Source organism: Chiloscyllium punctatum, chromosome 6, assembly GCF_047496795.1.
Source record: "Chiloscyllium punctatum isolate Juve2018m chromosome 6, sChiPun1.3, whole genome shotgun sequence".
NCBI lineage: Eukaryota > Metazoa > Chordata > Chondrichthyes > Orectolobiformes > Hemiscylliidae > Chiloscyllium > Chiloscyllium punctatum.
In genome coordinates, this window is record NC_092744.1 from 22,173,969 (window position 1) to 22,197,472 (window position 23,504).

Below are 23,504 nucleotides of genomic sequence, written 5' to 3' on the forward strand. Positions count from 1 at the left end.
AAGATGTGATTGAGTCATTGTATTAAATTAGGAAATTACCACACCGGAAGCTCCTATCAGAAGTAATGAGATAAATAAGCAGATGGCAAATGAGAACTAAACATTATACTGAGAAGGATTCCCCTGCTCACTCTCAAGTAGTGACAGCCACCTGAGAGGGCAGATATGAGCCTTGATTTATAGATTTACCCAAAGGACAGCATCACTGACAATGCAGCACTACCTTAGTACCACATTGCAGTGTCATGTTGAATTCACTTGAAGTCACAAATGATTCTGAAAGCTCTAATTTAAACATACAAACTAATATCAAACTGAACCAAAGAAAACACCCATAAAAGATCGAACTGTACTACCCAATGTTTCCATTACACATTTCCAATCTCTGCAACAAATTACTAATGATACCACTTGTAACATTGCAATCAAGACTGAAGAGAAACACAGGAATTCTCTCACCAGAAAAATAGGAATGTAAGAGTTAAAGATCGAGCAGTTAATTGGACAGGGATGGTCCAGTAACTATGGCAATGTCAAGGGTGGCGCTATAAATTGTGACTTTGAATTGTTGACACAGCTTGAACGAATGGCTCTCGACATCTTCAGGATTCATCGGAGCCCTTTCTTGCTCTCCATGTGGCTCATTTGTCTGTTTCAGGGTAAGAACCCAAGTCTTGTGAAAAACAAAATGTTTCTGGCTGGCACAGGAAAGGCTAAAATGAAATTTACAAAATAAAATGAAGGGATTTCAGTGGTCTAAATAAGGAAAGACAATTTCCTCTTCGGATTGGAATCAGAGATTAATTGTTTTAACCATTTAGAAAGAGAAAGTTTATAGCGACAGCAAGATAGTGGGATTAGATATGGGGAGAGAATGGGGCAGTAAGATTAATTTTGGATTGATAAAAGGCGATAGGGAATGAGCAGGGCAATGGGTTAGTTTGGAATTCAGATGGGTTATGGGAGTTTGGGTTTGGTGTAAGGGTATAGTGAGAGAGTGGGACAGCAGGATTATTGTGGGATTTATTCATGCTATGGAGAGAGATGAATTTGGATTTAATACAAGCTAATGGAGTAAGAATGTGGAAGTAATATTAGCCTGAATTGATCCAGGGCTAGTGCTGTAATCCAATGTTGGTGAAGATGATTGCTCTATCAAACTAATAATTTCACAAACATAGGAGGAAAATCACAACTGCTTCTAGGTTTCTGAATCACTAAACCTGTGCGAGAGAACAAAACACCTGCATTTCTATAGCACTATTCCTAACCTCATATCATTCCAAAATGCTTTACAATCAACAATGGTTTGTCGTGTAGTCTGTTATGAAGTCTTAAGATTTAATATTTTAATGAAGATTTGAATTTTGAAGGATTGTGGAAAAGTTATTTGAAGTAACCTGTAGATTCCTGGATTTTATTTTTGAAAAGACACATCAATAACCTTCCTTAAAGTCAGAAGTGAGGTGTTTGATGATGGTTGTAGACTATTCAGCACCATTCATGATCCCTCAAATATTGAAGCAGATTAAGCCATTTCCAGCAAGACCTGGACAATATGGACTATTAAGCGGTAAGTGACAGTCACACCATATAAGTGTCAATCTCATCTCCAACATGAGAGAATCTAATCATCGCTGTTTGATGTTAAATTGTATCACATCATTGAATACCCCACTATCAGCATCTGGAGATTGCCATAGACAAGGAACTGAACTGCACCAGTCATATAAATACTGTAGTTACAAGGCTAGGTCATAAACTGAGAATTCTGCAGTGACAACAGACCACCTGTCTACCCAATGTCTGTCCTCCATCTGCAAAACACAAGTCAGGAATGTGATAGAAAGTTCCCTATTTGCCTGGATGAATGCAGCACTGATAATACTCATGGAGCTTGATACCAAACAGAACAAAAGCAGCCCTACTTGATTGGCACCACATTCATCATCTTTAACATTCACTCCCTCCATCAATAGCAGAGTATACCATCTACAAAATGCACTGCAGTAGACCCTTCTAAATCTCTGACATTTTAAAACCCAAGGGCAGGAGATTAGATTAGATTTCCTACAGTGTGGAAACAGGCCCTTCAGCCAAACAGGTCCACACCAACCCTCCAAAGAGTAACCCACACTGACCCATTTTCCTCTGACTAATGCAGCTAACACTACGGGCAATTTAGCATGGCCAATTCGCCTGACCTGCACATCTTTGGACTGTGGGAGGAAATCGGAGCACCTGAAGGAAACCCACGCAGACACGGGGAGAATGTGCAAGTTCCATACAGACAGTCACTTGAGACAGGAATTGAACCCAGGTCCTGGTGCTATGAGGCAACAGTGCTCACCAGTGAGCTACTGTGCCACCCACCTTGCTGAGATACATGGGAACAGCACCACCTGCAAATTCCCTTCCAAGTCACACAACATTTGGACTTAGAACAATACTGTTTCTGCCTTACTGTCACTAGGTCAAATTCCTGGATCTTCCTTGCTGACAGCACAGTGGATGTGTGTGGTGTTCAGCTTAAAAATGATATATTCAGACCAGACCATTAAAGATTAATTGGACATAGCAACAAGCAGTTGAAGTTAAGTGGAAAAGGGCATGAAAAACAGGCCTAATGCAAAAACAGGTGTTTTAACTGGTGGAAAACTGGCCGACCTTGCAGAACAGTGGGAACTATCTGCTTGTGTGGTCTGTATGGGGCCGCCTGGACTTTTTTTCCACCTATTTTTGAGGGCTGGAAAAGTATTGAAGTTATTACAAAAAGAGGATTTAGCACATAACCTTAGATTCAGAAGAGTATTAGTATCAGGAACTTTGTCCAGCTCATTGGACTTCACATCATCAAGCTGGGGTTCATAAGACTGATGCCGTGGAATCTGAGAAAGAGCTCTGAGTGCCACGCTTGCACTCAGTCCCCAGAGGATAGTGGGCAATCTGAGACTCACTTGTTTTTGTGTGTGTGTGTGTGCGTGTATGTGCATAAGTTTTGTATATATGTATGTGTTTATGTTCTGCAGTTTAAGCTAATAGATTTGCATATGTCTTTAATAGGTACTAAGTAGATTAACCATATAAATTTGCTTCATGTTAAAGTTCATGTGTCTCTTTGTATTAATATTTGATCAGACTTTAAAGAAGCTGATAATTACTTTCAGCCTAATGATACAGTGTGTCTATCAGCCACACCATTATCCCTCCATCCCCACACAAGGATTCCAATGGTTTAAGATAACCATTCACCACTAGCTTCTCAAGGGACATTGAGAAAGTTGGTCAGCAGGAAATGGGGTAGATACTAAATGAGTATTTTGCACCAGTATTTACTATGGAAAAGGATATGGAAGATAAAAAATGTAGGGGAATAGATGGTGACACCTTGAAAAATGTCCATATTACAAAGGAGGAAGTGCTGGATGTCTTGAAATGCATAAAGATGGAATAATCCCCAGGACCTGATTAGGTTTACCCTAGAACTCTGTAGGAAGCTAGGGAAGTGATTGATGGGCCCCTTGCTGAGATATTTGTATCATCAATAGTCACAGGTGAGGTGCTGGAAGACTGGAGGTTGGCTAATGTGGTGCCACTGTTTAGGAAGGGTGGTAAGGACAAGCCAGGGAACTATAGACCAGTGAGCCTGATGTCGGTGGTGGGAAAGCTGTTGGAGGGAATCCTGAGGGACAGGATGTACATGTATTTGGAAAGACAAGGACTGATTAGGGATAGTCAACATGGCTTTGTGTGTGGGAAATCATGTCACACGAACTTGATTGAGTTTTTTGAAGAAGTAACAAAGAAGCTTGATGAGGGCAGAGTGGTAGATGTGATCTAAATGGGCTTCAGTAAGGCGTTCGACAAGATTCCCTATGGGAGACTGATTAGCAAGATTAGATCTCATGGAATACAGGGAAAACTAGCCATTTGGATACAGAGCTGGCTCAAAGGTAGAGGACAGAGGGTGATGGTGGAGGGTTGTTTTTCAGACTGGAGGCCTGTGACCAGTGGAGTGCCACAAGGATCGGTGCTGGGTCCACTGCTTTTTGTCATTTACATAAATGATTTGGATGCGAGCATAAGAGGTACAGTTAGTAAGTTTGCAGATGACATCAAAACTGGAGGTGTAGTGGACAGCAAAGATGGTTACCTCAGATTACAACAGGATCTTGACCAGATGGGCCAATGGGCTGAGAAGTGGCAGATGGAGTTTAATTCAGATAAATGCGAGGTGCTGCATTTTGGGAAAGCAAATCTTAGTAGGTCTTATACACTTAATGGTAAGGTCCTAGGGAGTGTTGCTGAACAAAGAGACCTTGTAGTGCAGGTTCATAGCTCCTTAAAAGTGGAGTTGCAGGTAGATAGAATAGTGAAGAAGGCATTTGGTATGCTTTCCTTTATTGGTCAGAGTATTGAGTACAGGAGTTGGGAGGTCATGTTACAGCTGTACAGGACATTGGTTAGGCTACTGTTGGAATATTGTGTGCAATTTTGTTCTCCTTCCTATCGGAAAGATGTTGTGAAACTTGAAGGGGTTCAGAAAAGATTTACAAGGATGTTGCCAGGGTTGGAGAATTTGAGCTATAGGGAGAGGCTGAACAGACTGGGGCTGTTTTCACATGATTTAATGAATTTTCTGATGTCATTTTTTGATGCGGGCCAATAGGTAGATTTATGTGCCAATCCCTTGGGTTTTTCGGTGTAATGTGACTGATGTGTATATGGTCAAGCACACCTTAATATAGATATTGTGGAATAATCATTTGTTACATTCCTAGAGAGTCCCAGCTTATCTCTGAATGATCATAAAGAATGTACCAGCTCAGGAACCTGTCGAATGTTTCAGGCCATCCTCTGGTCCTTGCCTACCCTGTGTGACTATGACCAAAATGAATGAGATCAAAGAGGAGACTGGCTCCAACTTGGGTTCAATAATATCCACTTCAAAGTTTAGAAGTGTACCTTTATTCTTATTTGGATATGGAAATGTGCTAAGTGCATTGGGAATAGTCATCAGAGAGGTTGATTTAAATTGTACTTCTACATCATATCCTTGGATCTTTGCATTGTTGTGGTATTGGAGGTGTGCTTGTGAGAAGTTGTGACAAATCATTTCCAATGGTTAGTGGTCAGTGCGAACAATAAGATGCTGTGAATAGAGAGGGGTAGGACACTTGCATTTGGAAAACTAAAATGAGAGTATCCCTTCTGTGTTGGAATAGTTTGCCTGACCTGACATAAGGACTTTAGAATGGAATTTAACAGACTAGTCATGTTGGAATAGACACACTCAGAAGCCTTTTTGGGATGCAGCTAGATCCAACAAGGTCATAGAGTCATAGAGTCATAGAGATGTACAGCATGGAAACAGACCCTTCGGTCCAACCCGCCCATGCCGACCAGATATCCCAACCCAATCTAGTCCCACCTGTCAGCACCCGGCCCATATCCCTCCAAACCCTTCCTATTCATATACCCACCCAAATGCCTCTTAAATGTTGCAATTGTACCAGCCTCCACCACTTCCTCTGGCAGCTCATTCCATACACGTACCACCATACAGGGATCATAGTACTGAAGAATATACTCGCTATAAGATTAAGCATTTTTTGAGGAATTTAAAAATATTTGATTTTCCTGTTGGACTTATATCTTTGCAAGGCAAATCTCAAGGTGGAGAAATTTTGGTCACAAAACTAGAATACAGGTATACAGGGAACAAAATTGAAAGAATTGGCAATACCTTTACGAGCTACCTTTTTGTTTTGTGGTGTTTGCATCTTTTGTACATCCATTTTTGATAGAGATTGGTCTGAAATTATTTGAAGGGTAGGTTTATTCAAATAAAGTTAATATAGTTCATGTTGATTTGATATTTTCTGCTGCTGAAAATGAAATATTATTTTCTTTCTGTCTTCATGTACTGTGAAGGTTTATGCCATGATCATGTCTTATTTTCTTCAGAACTGTGGGTGGCACGGTGGCACAGTGGTTAGCACTGCTGCCTCACAGCGCCGGAGATCCGGGTTCAATTCCCGCCTCAGGCGACTGACTGTGGAGTTTGCACGTTCTCCCCGTGTCTGCGTGGGTTTCCTCCGGGTGCTCCAGTTTCCTCCCACAGTCCAAAGATGTGCAGGCCAGGTGAATTGGCCATGCTAAAATGCTTGTAGTGTTAGGTAAGGGGTATGGGTGGGTTGGTGTGGACTTGTTGGGCCGAAGGGCCTGTTTCCACATTGTAATGTAATCCAAAATCTAAAACTGCATGCACTGAGACAACTTATGTTGCTGGAGTATATTGTGTCTTACGGATAATCCAAATGCTGTTCTAAGAAAACAGCATTCATGAAATGTGTTCCTAAAAGTTTTTAGTTCCCACGTAAACTACAAACCAATATTATTGGCATCAAGCTTGGAACATATGTTGCTTGGAAAATACATTCCCTCGGACCTTGCCTTTAAGTACATAAGTCCGGTTCTGTTTTACCTTTCAAAAAGGCAGCACCTCACATTTATGTAAATTAAACTCCATCTGCCACTCCTCGGCCTATTGACCCATCTGACCAAGATCCCATTGTACTCTGAGGTAACCTTCTTCGCTGTCCGCTACACCTCCACTTTTGGTGTCATCTGCAAACTTACTAACTATACCTCCTACATTCACATCCAAATCATTAATGATGAAAAGCAGTGGACCCAGCACCGAAAAACAACCTTCCACCACAACCCTCTGTCTTCTACCTTTGAGCCAGTTTTGTAACCAAATGGCTCCATCTCCCTGTATTCCATGTGATCTAACCTTGCTAACCAGTCGACCATGAGGAACCTTGTCGAACGCCTTACTGAAGTCCATGTAGATCACATCCACCACACTGCCCTCATCAATGCTTTTTGTTACTTCTTCAAAAAACTCAATCAAGTTTGTGAGATATGACTTCCCATGCACAAAGCTATGTTAACTATCCCTAACCAGTCCTTGCTTTTCCAAATACATGTAAATCCTGTCCATCAGGATTCCCTCCAACAACTTGCCCAGTACCAATGTCAGGCTCACCGGCTTACAGTTCCCTGGCTTGTGCTTACCACCTTTCTTAAATACTGGCACCACATTAGCTGACTACCAGTCTTTCAGTACCTCACCTGTGACTATTGATGATACAAATATCTCAGCAAGGGGCCCAGCGATCACATCCTTAGCTTCCCACAGAGTTCTAGAGTACACCCCGATCAGGTCCTGGGGATTTATCCATGTTTATGTGTTTTAAGACATCCAACATCTCCTCGTCTGTAATATGGACATTTTTCAAGATGTCACCATCTACTTCCCCACATTCTGTATCTTCCATGTCCTTCTCCACAGTAAACACTGATGCAAAATTGTTTAGTATCTCTCCCTTCTCTTGCGGTTCCACACATCGGCTGCCTTGATGATCTTTGACGGGCCCTGTTCTCTCCCTAGTTACCCTTTTGTCTTTACTGTCTCTATAAGATCCCATTAGATTCTCCTTAACCACATTTGCCAAAGCTATCTCATGCCATCTTGGTTTTTTTCTTAAGTATACTCTCACTGCCTTTATACTCTTCTAAGGATTCACTCAATCCCTGCAGTCGATACCTGACATATGCTTCCTTCTTTTTCTTGACTAAAATCTCAATTTTTCTAGTCATCCAGCATTCCCTACACCTACCAGGCTTGCCTTTCACCCTAACAGGAAGACACTGCCTCTGGACTCTGGTTATCTTATTTGTGAAGGCTTCCCATTTTCCAGCCATCCCTTTACTTACGAATATCTGCACCCAATCAACGTTTGAAAATTAAAAATTACACAACACCAGGTTATAGTCCAACAGTTTTAATTGGAAGCACTAGCTTTCAGAGCACTGCTCCTCAGGTGAAGGAGCAGCAATCGAAAGCTGTTGGACTATAACCTGGTGTTGTGTGATTTTTAACTTTGTACACCCCAGTCCAACACCGGCATCTCCAAATCATAATGTTTGAAAGTTCTTGCCTAATACTGTCAAAATTGCCCTTCCTCCAAATTAGAACTTTAACTTTCAGATCCTGTGTATCCTTTTCTGTCACTATTTTAAAACTAATAGAATTACGGTCGTTGGCCCCAAAAGTGCTCTCCCACTGACACCTCAGTCACTTGTCCTGCCTTATTTGCTAAGAGTAGATCATCTTTTATATTAATACTGCAATGTCATTAAAATTATCTGTAAAATCAAACTGGTCTGGGAAGAGACCCATCAGATCATGGATCGACTTGATGTTATCGTCTGGAATCTTGGTGTTGGAATTTATATATTGGTTAACTTGTGATCAAAATGTCATGTAAATGTGTGCATACTGGTACAGCAATGATATAGAAAAGGCTCAGGCATCCATCCTAAGACATTGTATTGATGTTTAGGACTTAGAATGCCATTGCATGGGATGTCAGACCCAATATAAACCTTTAATCCAACTGTACTACATTTCATTGCATGCAAGATTTGGTTAAAGGACAGTATTTGCATTTGCACCAGTGTCAAGGTTGACATCTATCACCAAGATACAGATAAATGCTTCAGCTTTTCTAGCAGTGTTCATGTGGTGTTAAACTGACCATGGTCCTGTCTGACAGAAGCCTAGAAACAGTAACATTTCAGTTATCGCTTGGACTTTATCAAACGGTTTGCATCCCATAGTAGGAGTTTGCAATGCATTTTGTTTGACTATTCTTCATGTGCTACTGTGGAGAACTGTGGAGCGTTTTGGATTTCTTTGAACACTTCTTGCACATTTTATCTGAATACCTCTTGTAAAAAGTAGTTGACATATGTTGCAATGTGCTGGGCACTGTTTTGTGGATGAGACCATTCACATTGTATAAGACCTGGATGTTTTGTTTACTCTGTTGACAGTTCCAATAGTCATTATAGAATCAAGACTGTGTAAATGTTGCTTACCTGTTACAACTGCTTCAAATTTGCACCATATTTAGCAACACACCAATGGTGTAATTTTTGTCCAGCAGTAAGACAGAGATAATAACTGTTCCATTAGTCTTTCTGCTGAGGTTAGCTTTATTGATCATACATTGCGATTGATGCCAGTCTCCAAAAGAGACAATATTTTCCTCTGGGTGTTGCCAGTATGACACAAATTCAAACCTATGAACTTAAGTTTATCTTCTATTACATGGAAAATTTTGTCTGGATTGTTGTGGGCATCACTCAAAATACCAGAGGATTTTAATTCTTTACACCCCTTTTGTTTCTCAAGGCAATAAGAGGTTTGACAGGCTGTCTCTCTTTGTTCGCAAAGTATTGGTCTGCAACGTGAAGTTTCATTCATTCTCCATAAGCAACTGGAGTTTGGACAGAATGTTGTTTGAATGTCATTCCATGCTCAGATCTTCACCTTCCATCCTTTCTGTTTTGCATTTTGGTGTTTAAAAATTGCAAGTGAAAAGTTGTATTGCAGCATGAAACCTTCTTCCTTCTCCGTTGGCTTGTCTACTGTTTTCTTGCCTCTCTCTTTGTTGTAGCTTGAAAAGTAATTGTTTTCATTCTTTCACTTTGTGGAAGTTGCAGGCTGGTGCCTGTTGATGGCATTCATGCTAAAAGAAGGATGGTGACATCATATTCCCTTTCATATTTTCATGTGGAATCAGAGGAGTCCAAATGTGGAACTAACTGATCCCCTAGTACAGAGTAGCCTTTTTTAATGTTGAAAACTGTTTTATTTCTAAGTATTTTTCTTTTGCATTTTGCTCGGAATTGCATTAGTTCTTTGAAACCATCTTTTCATCTATCTCTAATAGCCCCAGTATTGAAAAAGAATGGTACAGCTGTTGATTCCTCTTTTCTTTGAAAGGAAAAGTGCTTACAAATGTTTCCTGCTTCTCTACAGCTCTGTAGTCTTCATGCGTGTTTGCAAAGAAGAAATTTACTCTGAATACATAAGTGGTGGGTGACTATAAGGAAAATAATATTTTTCACAACTGTCCCTTCAATCCTGACTTGTCATTTTCCCACACCCTCAGTTTCTCATACCATTTTCTAGCACATTTGCTCTGCCACCAGGATGTAATCACTTGCTGACAACACTACGTATTTCATGGTTTTTATATATTAGCCCAAGTAATATCTGTAACCAAGAGTCAGGCTTTTACTGGGTCAGATATTTGGATGTTTATTACAGTTAAATACATCCACTTAAATATATGACTTCTCAGACTTGCACATAGCACCCAAAGTGTATGCTTATATAGATATTTATTGCATTATAAATATTTGACTAGTTCGCTAACAGACTGATTGTTTGCTTGGTGAATTTAGTTAGCCATAAATGTTGCCTGGGCTAGAGATTCTTAGTCATAAAGAGAGATTGGATAGACGGGGGTTGTTTTTTGTTTGGAGTAGAGTAGACTGAAGGTGAATATTATTGAGATGGAAGGAACATTTCCCCTTGGTGGAGGGATCAATGACCAAGGGTCATGGATTTTAAGTAAAGGGCAGGAGATTTAGAGACAGTGTGAATAAATTTTTTATATCTACATTAATAAGGAAGAAATCTGGAACTCACAGCCTGTAAGGGTGGTAAAGGTGGAAATCCTTGTAATATTTAAAAATAATTTAGATGTACTGTTGGATGCCAAGGCATACAAGGCTATTGACCAAGTGCTGACAAATGCGATTGGAATAGTTAGGTGGTTGTTTCTGACCAGCACCAACCTGATGGGCCAAAGGGCCTTTTCTGTGACTCTATAACTTCTTTTCATTCACAGGTAACTTTTCCCTGCTCAGTCTCTCTGACTCAGATGGAGCCCGGTTCATAAAGACATTTGCTGATGTCTTTGAAAATACAGCAATTCGCCCCGTGAAGAACTTCACTCAGCCATTGGAAATCAACCTCACCATCCAACTCCACGCGATATTGGGTCTGGTATGGAGAAACTCCACACTCATGCTCTTATGCTTTGTCAAAACTTTTCAGATGCTAGATTTTCATGCCACTCATTTTGCTTTTCTCTTCAAGGATGAGAAGCAAGAAATTCTAACAACATATCTCTGGATGGAACAGGTAAATGATAGAGTCAATAAATGCTGAGAATTATCAGCGGGGTAGGGGTAGTGGTGGTGGAACTGGCTGTGATGGGTAGGGCAGGGCAGTACCAGACAGCAGCATGTGGGAAGGGTGTAGGGAGATGAGGAGGCTGTTGGATGGATGGAGGGTTTGTTCTAAGGCTGCTCTCCCCCTATTAAAGTTTGTACAAAGATGTATATCTTGCCTTGCAGAGGTGGTTTCATGACTTCCTGGTGTGGGACCCATCAGACTTCAGCGGGAAAGACTTGGTCGCTCTGCCTAAGGAGAAGCTCTGGCTTCCTGATGTCCTCATCCTTGAGATGTGAGTAGTCTTGAGTGCATTACCTTCTTGTCAGGTTGAAATTTCTCAACCAGGATGCACATGCTGAGTCTCAGCACAAGGTGTTTGCTCAGTGCCTTACTCTGAAGATTTATCTTCTCAGAATTGTTCACTTGTCAGAAACTTTCACACAATTTTCAGTGAATGTAGCGTATAGGTTGCTACCACTGTAGTCACATCAATATGCTGTGATAATATGTATCTGATTTATATATGTTTAAAAGTTTTGATTTTAAAATAGAGCTTTATAAGGTTTTATTTTTCTGAAGTTTTAAACAAACAGTCATTCAGTCACATAGTCCCTCCAGAACAGTGGCTTAATCCAGTAGGTGTCAGACAGCAAGGATGCTTGGAATGTTAAAGCAAAATTGTTTTTACTGTGCTGGTTTATGACAGGTGAGGAAACACTGAATGCCATTAGTTTAGTTTTGGTTCAGGATTGATTTTTAGTTTATGAAACAAACTAAAATTGTTTAGGGCAACTCAGAGGAGACTTGATTGCAGTAGAAGCAAGTACAATCTCTTTCCAGAAAGAATTATAGGACAGTTCGAGGAAAGTACAATTACCTCAGTGGAAAAGTATGCTTTGTCTACCTTCCAATCCAGGAGTGTTTGGTTAGAAAGCTGCAGGCTATTAGAACCTATGAAAATCTAAGTTCTCAGTGTAAGTATTTATGTAAGAAGACTTCAGAGAACAAAGGAAAGAAGTCGAATTTAATGATCTGATATAGAGGATCAGTTTCTCCAGTTTTGAATCCTTGTAATATATAGTGTTGAAAAACAGGATGGAACTTAGTTTCATTGTGTGATTTTAAGAATTATCTAACTCTTCTATATTTAGGTAGCAAGTTCATTTTGTTTCTATCTTTTGTATAATTAATGTCTGTTCTGTTAAGGAAGCTCTTCAGCCTCATGTGACTATTTTTGTGAATGACCACCACATTAACTAAAACAAAAAATATGATCTATTAAACTGGATTTCATTCTGGGAAGTAATATTTCCAGTAGTTCAATCAGCTGTGGTCATAACACGCAAAAACATTTATATACATCGTCTGTGTGAGAGCACACACTGGTTTAGATTTAATACTCCCTCACTGATGGGTCTAAAGACAGGTCTTTGTTAAATCCATTTGGTGGTCTGCTCACTGCCTACGCATTCATGTCTCTCCCAGCTGCAGTGGCCTACTCACTATTGGGCTGATTGAAGCCTAAGCAGTAATAACGCACAAAAGGCAGCCAGCCCAACAGATTTCCCTTCACAGTCTGGTGATGGGCACGGACAGGCCATCCTTAATTTGGATTTTGGATTCTGTGGAAGGATACCCCAAGTGCTTTGCTCATGGTCTCTAAATGTCTGCCACCATCCCCATCACATTATACACCCCTCTCATGATGATGTAGCATTTACAAAGCTATGATCCTTCGAAGATTGTCTTGTGACTGGAATGCAGTACCAGCAATGGTCACTGTTGGTACAGGACATTGAGCGCTGCTAGGCTTTAATTAGTGCCCCCTGTGATTACACAATTTGACTCTGTGAGATGGTAGAATCCTCCTGTTAGGAGAGATTAAGGACACTGGATAATCTCATTCAAATATTAAAATTCTTGCAGATAAGGAAGGAAGGATGGCGGTGTCTAGAACGGAGGGTCCTAGTTGCAGAATAAGGGGTGGACTGAGAAACTTTGAAACTCTCTACCCAGAGGTCTGTAGAAGCTCAGCCTTGAACATGTTTGAGACCAAGATTGATAGACATCCAGATATTCAAGGTATCGAGGGATATGAGGATAATAAGGGAAAATGGCATTTATCTAAAGGATCAGCAATAATCTTGTTAAATTGTGGAGCAGGTTCAATGGGCCAAATGGTCTATCACTTTGTCTATGTTCTTGTGTCCCTCTGGAGTGGAATTCCCCCTTTATTCTACTGTAAGACCAAATGGCTGTTAAATGAATGTGGGACGATCTTTGTTCCCTTCGATGTGGTCCCTGCTTCCCCAGCTTTCCCAATTTTCTCCAGAATCATTTATAATTCAGCCCACTACAGAAACATATGCACACACGCACACACAGACTAACCATGTCATCTCCCCACTCAAATGGGAATGTACATATAGGCCTAACCACTTACATTCCTGTACATGTGCATACATGCTTTCACAAACACATGGACACTGTCACATTCTGGCATATTCACACTACAGGCGTTTAACCAAACCCGCCTAATGGGAAGTCAGATCGGGGGGAACAAACATTCCATCCAGACTAAAATGACTTTCACTCATGGTTTGTTCTGAAAGACAGCACCACCTGAACATCAGTCTGGACTGTGTGTTCAAGTCCACAGGGTGGCGTTCGAAATCTGACCTTCTACTTTAAGGTCAAGAAGGTATAACTCACTGAGCCACGACAAACACCAAACCCTCTACTCCAAGATTAGAAAGAGAAGCTCCATTTTCTACCTGCCTGATGTCGTTTATTAAAATAAAACTGATAGTACCAAGGAAAAGGGAGTTATTAACATGTCGAATTTGTTTGTGTTTGAAACAGGGTAGATGAAGATAAATCTGCTGAGACCCCATATCTGTATGTACATCACACAGGGTTGGTCATCTATGGGAAACCGCTGAGGATCGTCAGTTCGTGTAATCTCAATATCTTGTACTTTCCATTCGACGTTCAGAAATGTCCACTTACCGTTTCATCCATCACCTTTTCTGGTAATGACTAATCAGAGTAATTCTGAGTTGTGTAGTAACACAGACACAATTTAATGTGAGAAATGTAATTTAAAGGCAACAGCAAGAAGTTGGAGGAAGTGTACAAACCCGGCAGGCAATATTCTAGTGAAAACATAATGGATTGTGTGGGCAATCTCAGCTCTTGTTCAGGATTGGAAGACTGAATGAATTCAGAACTGGTATCTGAGGTGGTTAGTGTGTGGGAAGGATAATAGCTATGTTTCTGGAATTGTTGCTATTAATTTCATACTGACTTTGAGATCTATTATTGGCAAGGTATAGGTGGAGCTTTACACTAAATCATAGAGATGTTATGGTACAGAAAGAGACCATTCAGTCCATCATGACTGCACTAGCTCTCCAAATGAGAGTCATGACTCAGTAGCATACTGCTCCCTTTTCTCCATTCCCTTGTACATTGTTTCCCTTTCAATAACTGTCATGCCCTCTTGAACGGTTCAATTGTACCTGCTTCCAACACACTAGATCCAAACCACTCACTGCGTGGAAAGATTTCTTTCTCATATTATTTGTGCCGGTTTTGCAAATCGCTTTAAATCTATGCCCGCTCCTTCTTCTTACTTTGAAAAGTGGGAACAGTTTCTCCCTATCTACTTTATTCAGCCTCGTTGTGATTTCAATCAGATCTGCTCTTAGCCTTCTCTCCAAAGAGAACAGTTTCATGCTCTCCAATCTATCCTCATAACTGGTCTGTACCCCTGAAATTTCCACTGTCTCTTCATTCTATATCCTTGGATGTGTCTCGTCTTGACAGTGCCTTGTCAGCTTTAATTACCATCAGTCTATCCAATGCTGCTTTCTTATCAATTTTGAGTATTTCTGGTGACACAGTTTCTTCCTCTGCCACCACGTGGGCGGCACGGTGGCACAGTGGTTAGCACTGCTGCCTCACAGCGCCAGAGACCCGGGTTCAATTCCCGCCTCAGGCGACTGACTGTGTGGAGTTTGCACGTTCTCCCCGTGTCTGCGTGGGTTTCCTCCGGGTGTTCCGGTTTCCTCCCACAGTCACAAAGATGTGCAGGTCAGGTGAATTGGCCATGCTAAATTGCCCATAGTGTTAGGTAAGGGGTAGATGTAGGGGTATGGGTGGGTTACGCTTTGGCGGGGCGGTGTGGACTTGTTGGGCTGAAGGGCCTGTTTCCACACTGTAAGTAATCTAATCTTTGGCATTATCCATTTATTTAAAAAAGATGTTGCAAGGTATTCAATTAATACCTGCCTCCAGCTGTAAATCCTCATTTTGATCTTCATTCAGCCCTACTCCTCCTTTTACCACTCTTTTTACATTCTCTAGAAGACTTTGTGAATTGCCCCTTATGTTGGCAGCCAGTCTTTTCTCACAATTCCTCTTTGCTTCTCTAATATGGTTTTTCACCACCTCTCTGAACCTTCTGTACATCTTTTGCTTCTCATTTGCATTTTCCACCTTACACCAGAAGCATAAATTTTATTTCTTCTTGATTCCTATCTGTTTGGGCATTCTGGGAGCTCTAGATTTGTTTGTTTGACCTTTCCCCGTTTGAAGGAATGTACCTTGACTGTACCTGAACTATCTCCTCTTCGGCATGATTCAGTTATAGATTCTACCATTAATCTTACTTTACAGTCTATCCAGCCCAGTTTAGTTCTAACTCAAAATTGATTATCTGCCAATTGATTTTATTCCTATTCTAGATTGATCATAACCATTCTCCATCATCACCTTAAACCTTACCAACAATCACTGACTTATAGATCAGCCCCCACCCTGCCATTGACATTTGATCCCCTTGGCCAATCTTGTGACCAGTAGCCTGACACCACCAGTATCCAGTCTTGATTTGGATCACTTGGTGATGTTGGCATTTCTCTGTAAATTCCCAGCAGTTTTGTTCTTTTGCCTCCTTCCCTCAATTTGCTTTTGTTTAATTCTTTCATGGGATGTGGGCATTGCCATCTGGGCCACCATTTATTGCTCCTTCAATGGCTTGCTTCTGTCATTTCAGAACGTCATTAGAGTCAACCTCATTGTTGTGAGGTTGGAGTCACTTTCAGACCAGGTAAGGATGGCAGATTTCCTTCTCTAAAGGACATTTGTGAACCAAATTGTTCTCTGGTCACCATTCGGCAAGATTTTAATTCCAGATTTTTAAAGAATTCAAATTTCACCATCTGCCATGGTGGGGTTGAATCTACTCTCCCAAATCATTAACCTGAGACTATGGAATTCTAGCCTGCACCACTGTTCTCCTCAGAATTCGGGCCTATATTTTTGTAGTGCCTATGCAATGCAACTGCACACTTTTTGTTCCTTCACTCCAGCTAAATTGATTGTATCTTTGAATCCTCTGTTACCCCCTCTTTCTCCGGTAATGCTCTTCCAAACAAATGCCACCACCCCTTCCTCTTTCCTTCCTTTTCTATCTTTTTTGAACACTTCATATCCAAGAATATTTCATACCCACTTCTACCCTTCCTCGAGCCATTTGCCACGACATGATATTTCCACATTGCAATCCACACCTGTAATCCCCAATCTTGTTAACTGTACTCTGTGATTTCACATACATACACAGTAACCCTGAGTTAGACTTCATTACTTTCTCCCTTACCCTGACTTCATCTATTAAGTTACTATTCTCGATGCTGTTGTTGTCTGTCTCTCCAGGTATTTTGCAGGTCCTGACATTTTTCTTGAATATTCTCTGTTGGTTTGCACACCTCTGCCAAGTTAGTTTAAAGTCCTTCTAACAGCACTCATAAAACACGCTGCTAGGAACTCAGTCCCAGCTCCATTCAGATGCAACCTGTCCGGCTTGTACAGAGCCAGTCCCAGGAATTTAAAGGCCTACCCCCCGCACCATCTTTTCAGTCATACATTCATCTGCGTTAACCTGTATTTCTGTGCTCAACTGTAAGTGACACTGGGAGCTATCCAGAGATTACTACTTTTTATGGCTAACTTTTTCCCCAGCTCCCTAAATTTTGATTGCCAAGATCACATCCTCTGCCAGTCCAAAGTCATTGGTACCAACGTGGGCCATGACATCAAGCTGTTCACCCTCCACTATAGAATGTCCTTCAGCTATTCTATGACATCCTTAATTCTGTTACCAGGGAGACCACTGTAAAATCACATCTGTGGCCATAGGAACACCTCCCAACTAATGAATCCTTTTCACTCTTGCACTTCCTTTTTTGTGTTCTTCAAGGTACTTTGGAGCTACAAAACTGTCTCTGATTGCACCCCCTTGAGGAACCAGTGCCCTCATAAACTTCCAAGGTAGTAAGCTGATTTGAGTGAGCGCTGAGGGGACACCTGTATTGCCTGCTCATTTCTCTGGCACTGTCTGGTGGTGTCCATTCTCTTTCTGCCTCAAGGCCCTTTTGCCGTGGTGTGACCACTTACAGTCATGGAGTCACAGAGCACAGAAACAGCCCCTATGGTGCAAACAGTCTATGCCGATCATAATCCCAAACTAAACCAGTGCCACCCGCCTGCATTTATGTACCTCCAAACATTTCTTATTCATGTACTTATCCAAATCTCTTTTAAACATTGCAACTGTGCCCGTATCCCTCACTTTCTCTGGAAGTTCATTCCACTCACTGTATAAAAAAAGTTTCCCCTCATGTCTTTTTAAAATCTTTCTCTTCTCACTTTAACAATATGCCCCCTAGTCATGAAATCCCCCACCCTATGGAAAAGACATCTGCTATTCACCTAATCTATGGTCCTGATGATTTTATAAACCTCTATAAGATCGCCTCTCAGCTTCCTACGCTCCAGTGAAAAAAGGCCTAGCCTATCCAGCCTCACCTTATAACTCAAACTGTCCATTCCCAGCAACATTCTGGTAAATCTCTTCTGAATCCACTCCAGCTTGATAATAGCCTTTCTACAACAGAGCGACCAGAACTGAGCACAGTAATCCAGAAGAGGCCTCACCCACATCTTGTACAATCTCAACATAACATTCCAACTTCTGTACTCAAAGGTCTAAGCAATGAATACAAGTGTGCTAAGTGCCTTCTCAACCACCCTATCTATATGTGATGCAAACTTAAAAGAATGATATACCTGAATACTTAGGTCTATCTGTGCTACAACATTACCCAATGCCCTTCTTTTAATTGTATAAGTCCTGTTCTTATTTGTTTGACCAAAATGCAATGCCTCGCATTTATGCAAATTAAAGTCAATCTGCCACACTTCTCTGGATGTGTTTCTCATAGAACTCTCAGGTTCACAGACGTGGCACAGAGACTGTAGCCACCACTCCAGCTCTGAAATGTACAGCACAGGTTTCTACAGCTGGCAGCATTTCCTGCACATGTGGTCTTCTGAGGCACTGGTAAGATGTGTGACTTCCCACATGTTATCGGCCACACATTCCACTCAATCAAGCTGCGCTACCAGTTTACTTCCCTTCCGTTAACCTTATTTTATTTTGGATTACTTTTTTAATGTTGACCCTGACCTCTTATTTCTACTGTTTTTCAGTTAAATACAAATATAGCTGCTTTTTAAAAAGATAACAGTTTTCAAATTTTTAACAATTGGAAGACAGGCCCTCATTGCACCTTCCTACAAATCAATGAATGAACTGAAAGAGAATAGATGGAAAAATCACCAGTTGCTCACCCTCCATTGAACTTCCTGCTCTCACATTTCACATCTTGCAGTAAACTTTGCTTAAAGCACCTAAGTCCATGCTACACCCACGCTGTGAGTGTTTGATAAGGACAATATTCAGGGAGATTTACTCTGTGTATAACCCTTTGCTGTACGTTTCCTGGAATGTTTGATACACAATGGGTTTTCTGGCATCATATAACTGGTTTGTTGTTTGTGAGAGTTTGCAATGTTCAAATTGGCTACATGTTTCTGTTTTCACTGCAGTGTCCAGTTTTCAAAATTAAATAATTGACTGTAAAGTGCTTTAGCCTGTCCTGACAGAGTCATAGTCATACAGCAGTGAAACAGACCATTCCAAACACAATCCCAAACTAACTGGTCCCACCTGCCTGCTTCTGGCCCATATCCCTCCAAACCTTTCCTCTCCATGTACTTATCCAAACGTCTTTTAAAAGTTGTAAGTGTACCCACATCCACCACTTCCTCAGGAAGTTCATTCTACACACGAATCTCCCTCCGGATATAAAAAAAAATGCCTCTCATGTCTTTTTTAAAATCTCTCTCCTCTCACCTTAAACATTCGTCCCCTAGTCTTGAAATCCCCTGTCCCAAGGAAAAGACACTGCCTTTAACTCTATCTATACCCCTCACTATTGTATAAACTACTATAAGATCACATCTCAACCTCCTATGTTCCAGTGAAAAAAGTCTCAGCCTATCTAGCCTTTCTTTATAACCCTGTGAAAGTAATGACACAAATGTAATTCTTTCTGTCTCCTAACCAAACCTCTTTCTTTGTAGACAAAGATATGAAACTGCACATCAAAGAGACTTCTGAGGAGATAACGTCCAAATCCAAGAAAGTTTTTGCAAGCAAAGGAGAGTGGGAACTCCTCCAGATCACAGCTTCTGAGAAGAGTGTTCTGGAGGACTGGGGAAGCTATGATTTTATATCCATGGAAGTAAGTACCATGTTTGTCTCCTCGCCTCACGTAGCTCAATTTGAGATGGTAATGAGTAATCGACGTTCATGTCCATGATTGGCCTGATCTCCGTCAAAATTGGAGTTGTTTAGATTCCCTAAAGTGTGAAAACAGGCCCTTCAGCCCAACAAGTCCACACTGACCCTCCGTAGAGTAACCCACCCAGACCCTATATTTACCCCTGACTATTGCACCTAACGCAATGGGCAAATTAGCATGGCCAATTCACCTGACGTGCACATCTTTGGATTGTGGGAGGAAACGGGAGCATCCAGTGGAAACCCATGCAGACACGGGGAGAATGTGCAAACTCAATACAGAGAGTCGTCTGAGGTGCAAATCTAACCTGGGTCCCTGGCGCTGTGAGGCTGCAGTGCTTACCACTGAGCTACCATGCTGCCACAAGGAGTTTGGGGCTGGTGTTCTTCAATGGGACCCTGCAGAAGGAAGTCATTCAGCTCATCATTTCAGTAGTGGCCCTTTGAAAGGGCTATCCAGTTAATCCTATTCACACTGCTCTTCTTACCAATTCCTGTGTGAACGTTGCCATTGAGTCTTCTTCCTTCCAGCCAGTCAATTCCTTCCAAAGGTGTACCCACACAATCTCTCCTCATCTGCCCCTCACTCTCTTCCCAATTACTGCTGAAAAGACATATTTTGTTGAAGCGTTACATCTTGAACTCATCAGACAATTCACAAGAATATCTTCTTAAAGGGGAGAACCAATATTTATACCGTATGAGAGGACAGTTCTGATTGGTTGGCAAGTGAACTCTGATTGGTGGATACATTGCCATGGAGAATGCATAAGCAAAATCATGGTTTCTCAAAGTATGACTTTCTATTTGCATTGGCACTTTCTGCAAATTGACCCGATGATTGCAAGTTGAAAAGCTTTGACAAAGTGTCTTTTGTCAGCAATATTCCTGGTTTGTACAAATGATCAGTTCCCATTTACTTAGCCAGGGTCTTTGGTTCAACCACCGTCCACCTGCCAGTGGAAACAGTTTCTCCTCATTTACTTGACCAAATTTTATATTTTTAAACTCCTCTGTGATATCTCCCCCAACCAGTCCTGCCTGAAGGAGAACAATGCCAGCCTCTCTCTCCATGAGCTGAAAATTCCTATCTTGGTAATTAATTCTTTTTTGCAATCTTTATTGGGAGGCATGCAAGTGCATACCATTGAATACTAACTACTGTTATGGATAATCTCCAAAAACAGACCATTTGGCCCAACTCCTCTTTGCTCTCATTTCTACTTCATTAGATTCTCCTTCAACCAAACTTCATTTCAGTCCATCACTTAATTGCTTCTCTTCTTTCCCCTCTGTAGTATGTTTCTCTAGTTTCACCTTAAATGCACCTATTCTATTTGTCTCAACCAGTCCTGGTGGTAGAGAGTTCCTCATTCTCATCACTCTCTGTGTAGAGGTGTTTCTCCTGAATTCCTTACTTAATTTATCAGCAACTGTCTTTTATTTCTGGCCCCTCTTTCTGGTATTTCTCACAAATTAAGATAACCTTCGCCATGTCAACATGATTAAACTACTTTGTGATTCTGAAACAAGGAATTCCGAATGTGATGTTATTCTTGTGTATTTGTTAACGTTCATTTCTGGCTTTCAGCTGTTGCTCTAGTTCAGTGACTGGACCAAGCCCTCACAATCCATCGTCTCTCATCATGCAGGTGACAATGAAGCGAAGGCCAATGTTTTACATTGTGAACATACTCATCCCGAGTGCCTTCCTCATGCTGACGGACATTGTGAGCTTTTATCTGCCTGCTCATAGTTTTGACCGAGCCTCCTTTAAGATGACCCTCATGTTAGGCTATTCAGTTTTCCTCATCATTGTGAAGGACTTGCTACCCAGTAACTCATCCCACACTCCATTGATAGGTAAGACTTGGAGTTCCATTGTGCTTACTCGTAATATGTTCCCAGCTGGCACAGTGGTAATGTCAATGGGCTAAATATCAAGAGGCCCAGACTCATCACTTGGACGTGAGTTCAGGCCCCACCAGGAAAGCTGGTAGAGTTTGTGTTTTGATCTGAACTTGAAGTAGATGAAACTATCATCAATTTATGCCCTTCTGGGAAAGAAATTGGTCACCTTTACCTGGTCTGGCCTATGTGTGACTCCAGATCCACAGCAATGTGGTTGACTCACAACTGCTCTCATGGGCATGTGTTGGGCAACAAACATTAATCTTGCCAATGATGCCCATGACTCATGAATGAATAAAAGGGCTGTAATACTCTTTGTTGCCATAGTACAACATAGTACATCATTATCCACTGTGCACACAAACTGCTGACTAGGGACGGTCAGTTACATTGTTGAACTTCTAAACGTGTGTTTGTGTCTGTGTGTGTGTGTGTGTGTGTGTGTGTGTGTCTGTGTGTGCACGCATGCGTATCCTGCACTTTCAATGTGAGGTTTGTGTAACTGCTTGTGCAGCTGTATTTCTGAGTGCACCACCAGGTATCAGTAGTAAGCCTTATATTCGTGCAAAACACACAACCACATAATAAATAAAAGAAAAATACTGTGGATGCTGAATATCTGAACCAAATGCTGGAGAAACTCAGCAGCTCAGCCAGCACCTGTGGAGAGAAAAACAGAGTTAAGGTTTCAATTCCAATATGACTCTTCTTCAGAACCTGTTTCTCTGAAAAGTGGTCATATTGGGCTCGAAATGTTAACTCCTATTTCTCTGAAAAGAGGTCATAACGGACTCTAACTGTTAACATCTGTTTCTCTCTCCACAGATGCTGCCCATTTGTTGGGTTTCTCCAGCACTTTGTGTGTTTGTTTATAAAACGACACAATATTTCAGCGGGTCCATATTTTTTGAACAAAGATCTGCTACCGTTTAGTAACCAAGGAAGTAAAACAAACATTGTGACTAAAGTGCACTTGGAATTTCTGTGTATTCTTTTACTGTTTAATGATCAAATGCACAAGAAAATCTATAAGCGTTTACATGCTTTGAGAATGTGAATATTGGGATCACTGGCCTGAATGCAGTGTATTTTCCTCATTTTATTTAGCGACGAATGTAACTTGTCATAATTGATTTGCAAGAAGCTATGATGGCAAACACATCGGATAGTGTTTGGCAACATGCAGACTCTCTGCTGAATGCCTGTTTTGTCCAAATGATTGAAGGCAGCAGTAGGAATGCTCCCCATGCCAGTCTGACACTATTGCTTTTGCTGATCTCCTGGCAGCCATTTTCTTCCTGGTGTCTCTGACCTTCATGGTCAGCAGCTTGTTTGAGACTATCATCATTATAAACATCATCCACCAGAATGCGAAACAGAGGAAGCCAATCCCAGCTTGGATGCGAACCATCGTTTTGAACTATGGGGCGAAACTGTTCTGGCGGAGAGGGAAGCCACCTGTTTACCATCAGATTTCCCGTGTCCCACTGGCCACCAAAATCACAGTCCAAGGTAACATCACTCTTTTCTCAGGCTCTTTGCCAGTTCACCTGGGTTCGGGGGTATTCAGGATGCAAATGGAAACCTTCACTCCAGAGACTAGGGATGGCACGGTGGTTCTGTAGTTGGCACTGCTACCTTACAATGCCAAGAACCTGGGTTCAATTCCAACCTTGGGTGACTGTCTGTGTGGAGTTTACACATTCTTCCCCCACATCCCCCCCCCCCCCCCCCCCCCCCCCCCCCACCACCCCCCCACCACACACCCCGTCTGAG

General features: G+C 41.4%; 1 protein-coding gene across 1 annotated transcript; it reads left to right on the top strand.

The window, feature by feature from the left end:
- Positions 1-566: 566 nt before the first annotated feature.
- Positions 567-23,191, top strand: LOC140478620 (5-hydroxytryptamine receptor 3A-like; the record flags this gene model as incomplete). Its single annotated transcript, XM_072571837.1, has 8 exons — positions 567-659; positions 10,776-10,933; positions 11,027-11,071; positions 11,287-11,396; positions 13,967-14,136; positions 19,598-19,758; positions 21,470-21,680; positions 23,016-23,191. Coding segments are annotated over exons 1-8 (1,104 nt in total), but the record flags the coding sequence as incomplete, so codon positions are not given.
- Positions 23,192-23,504: the final 313 nt, after the last annotated feature.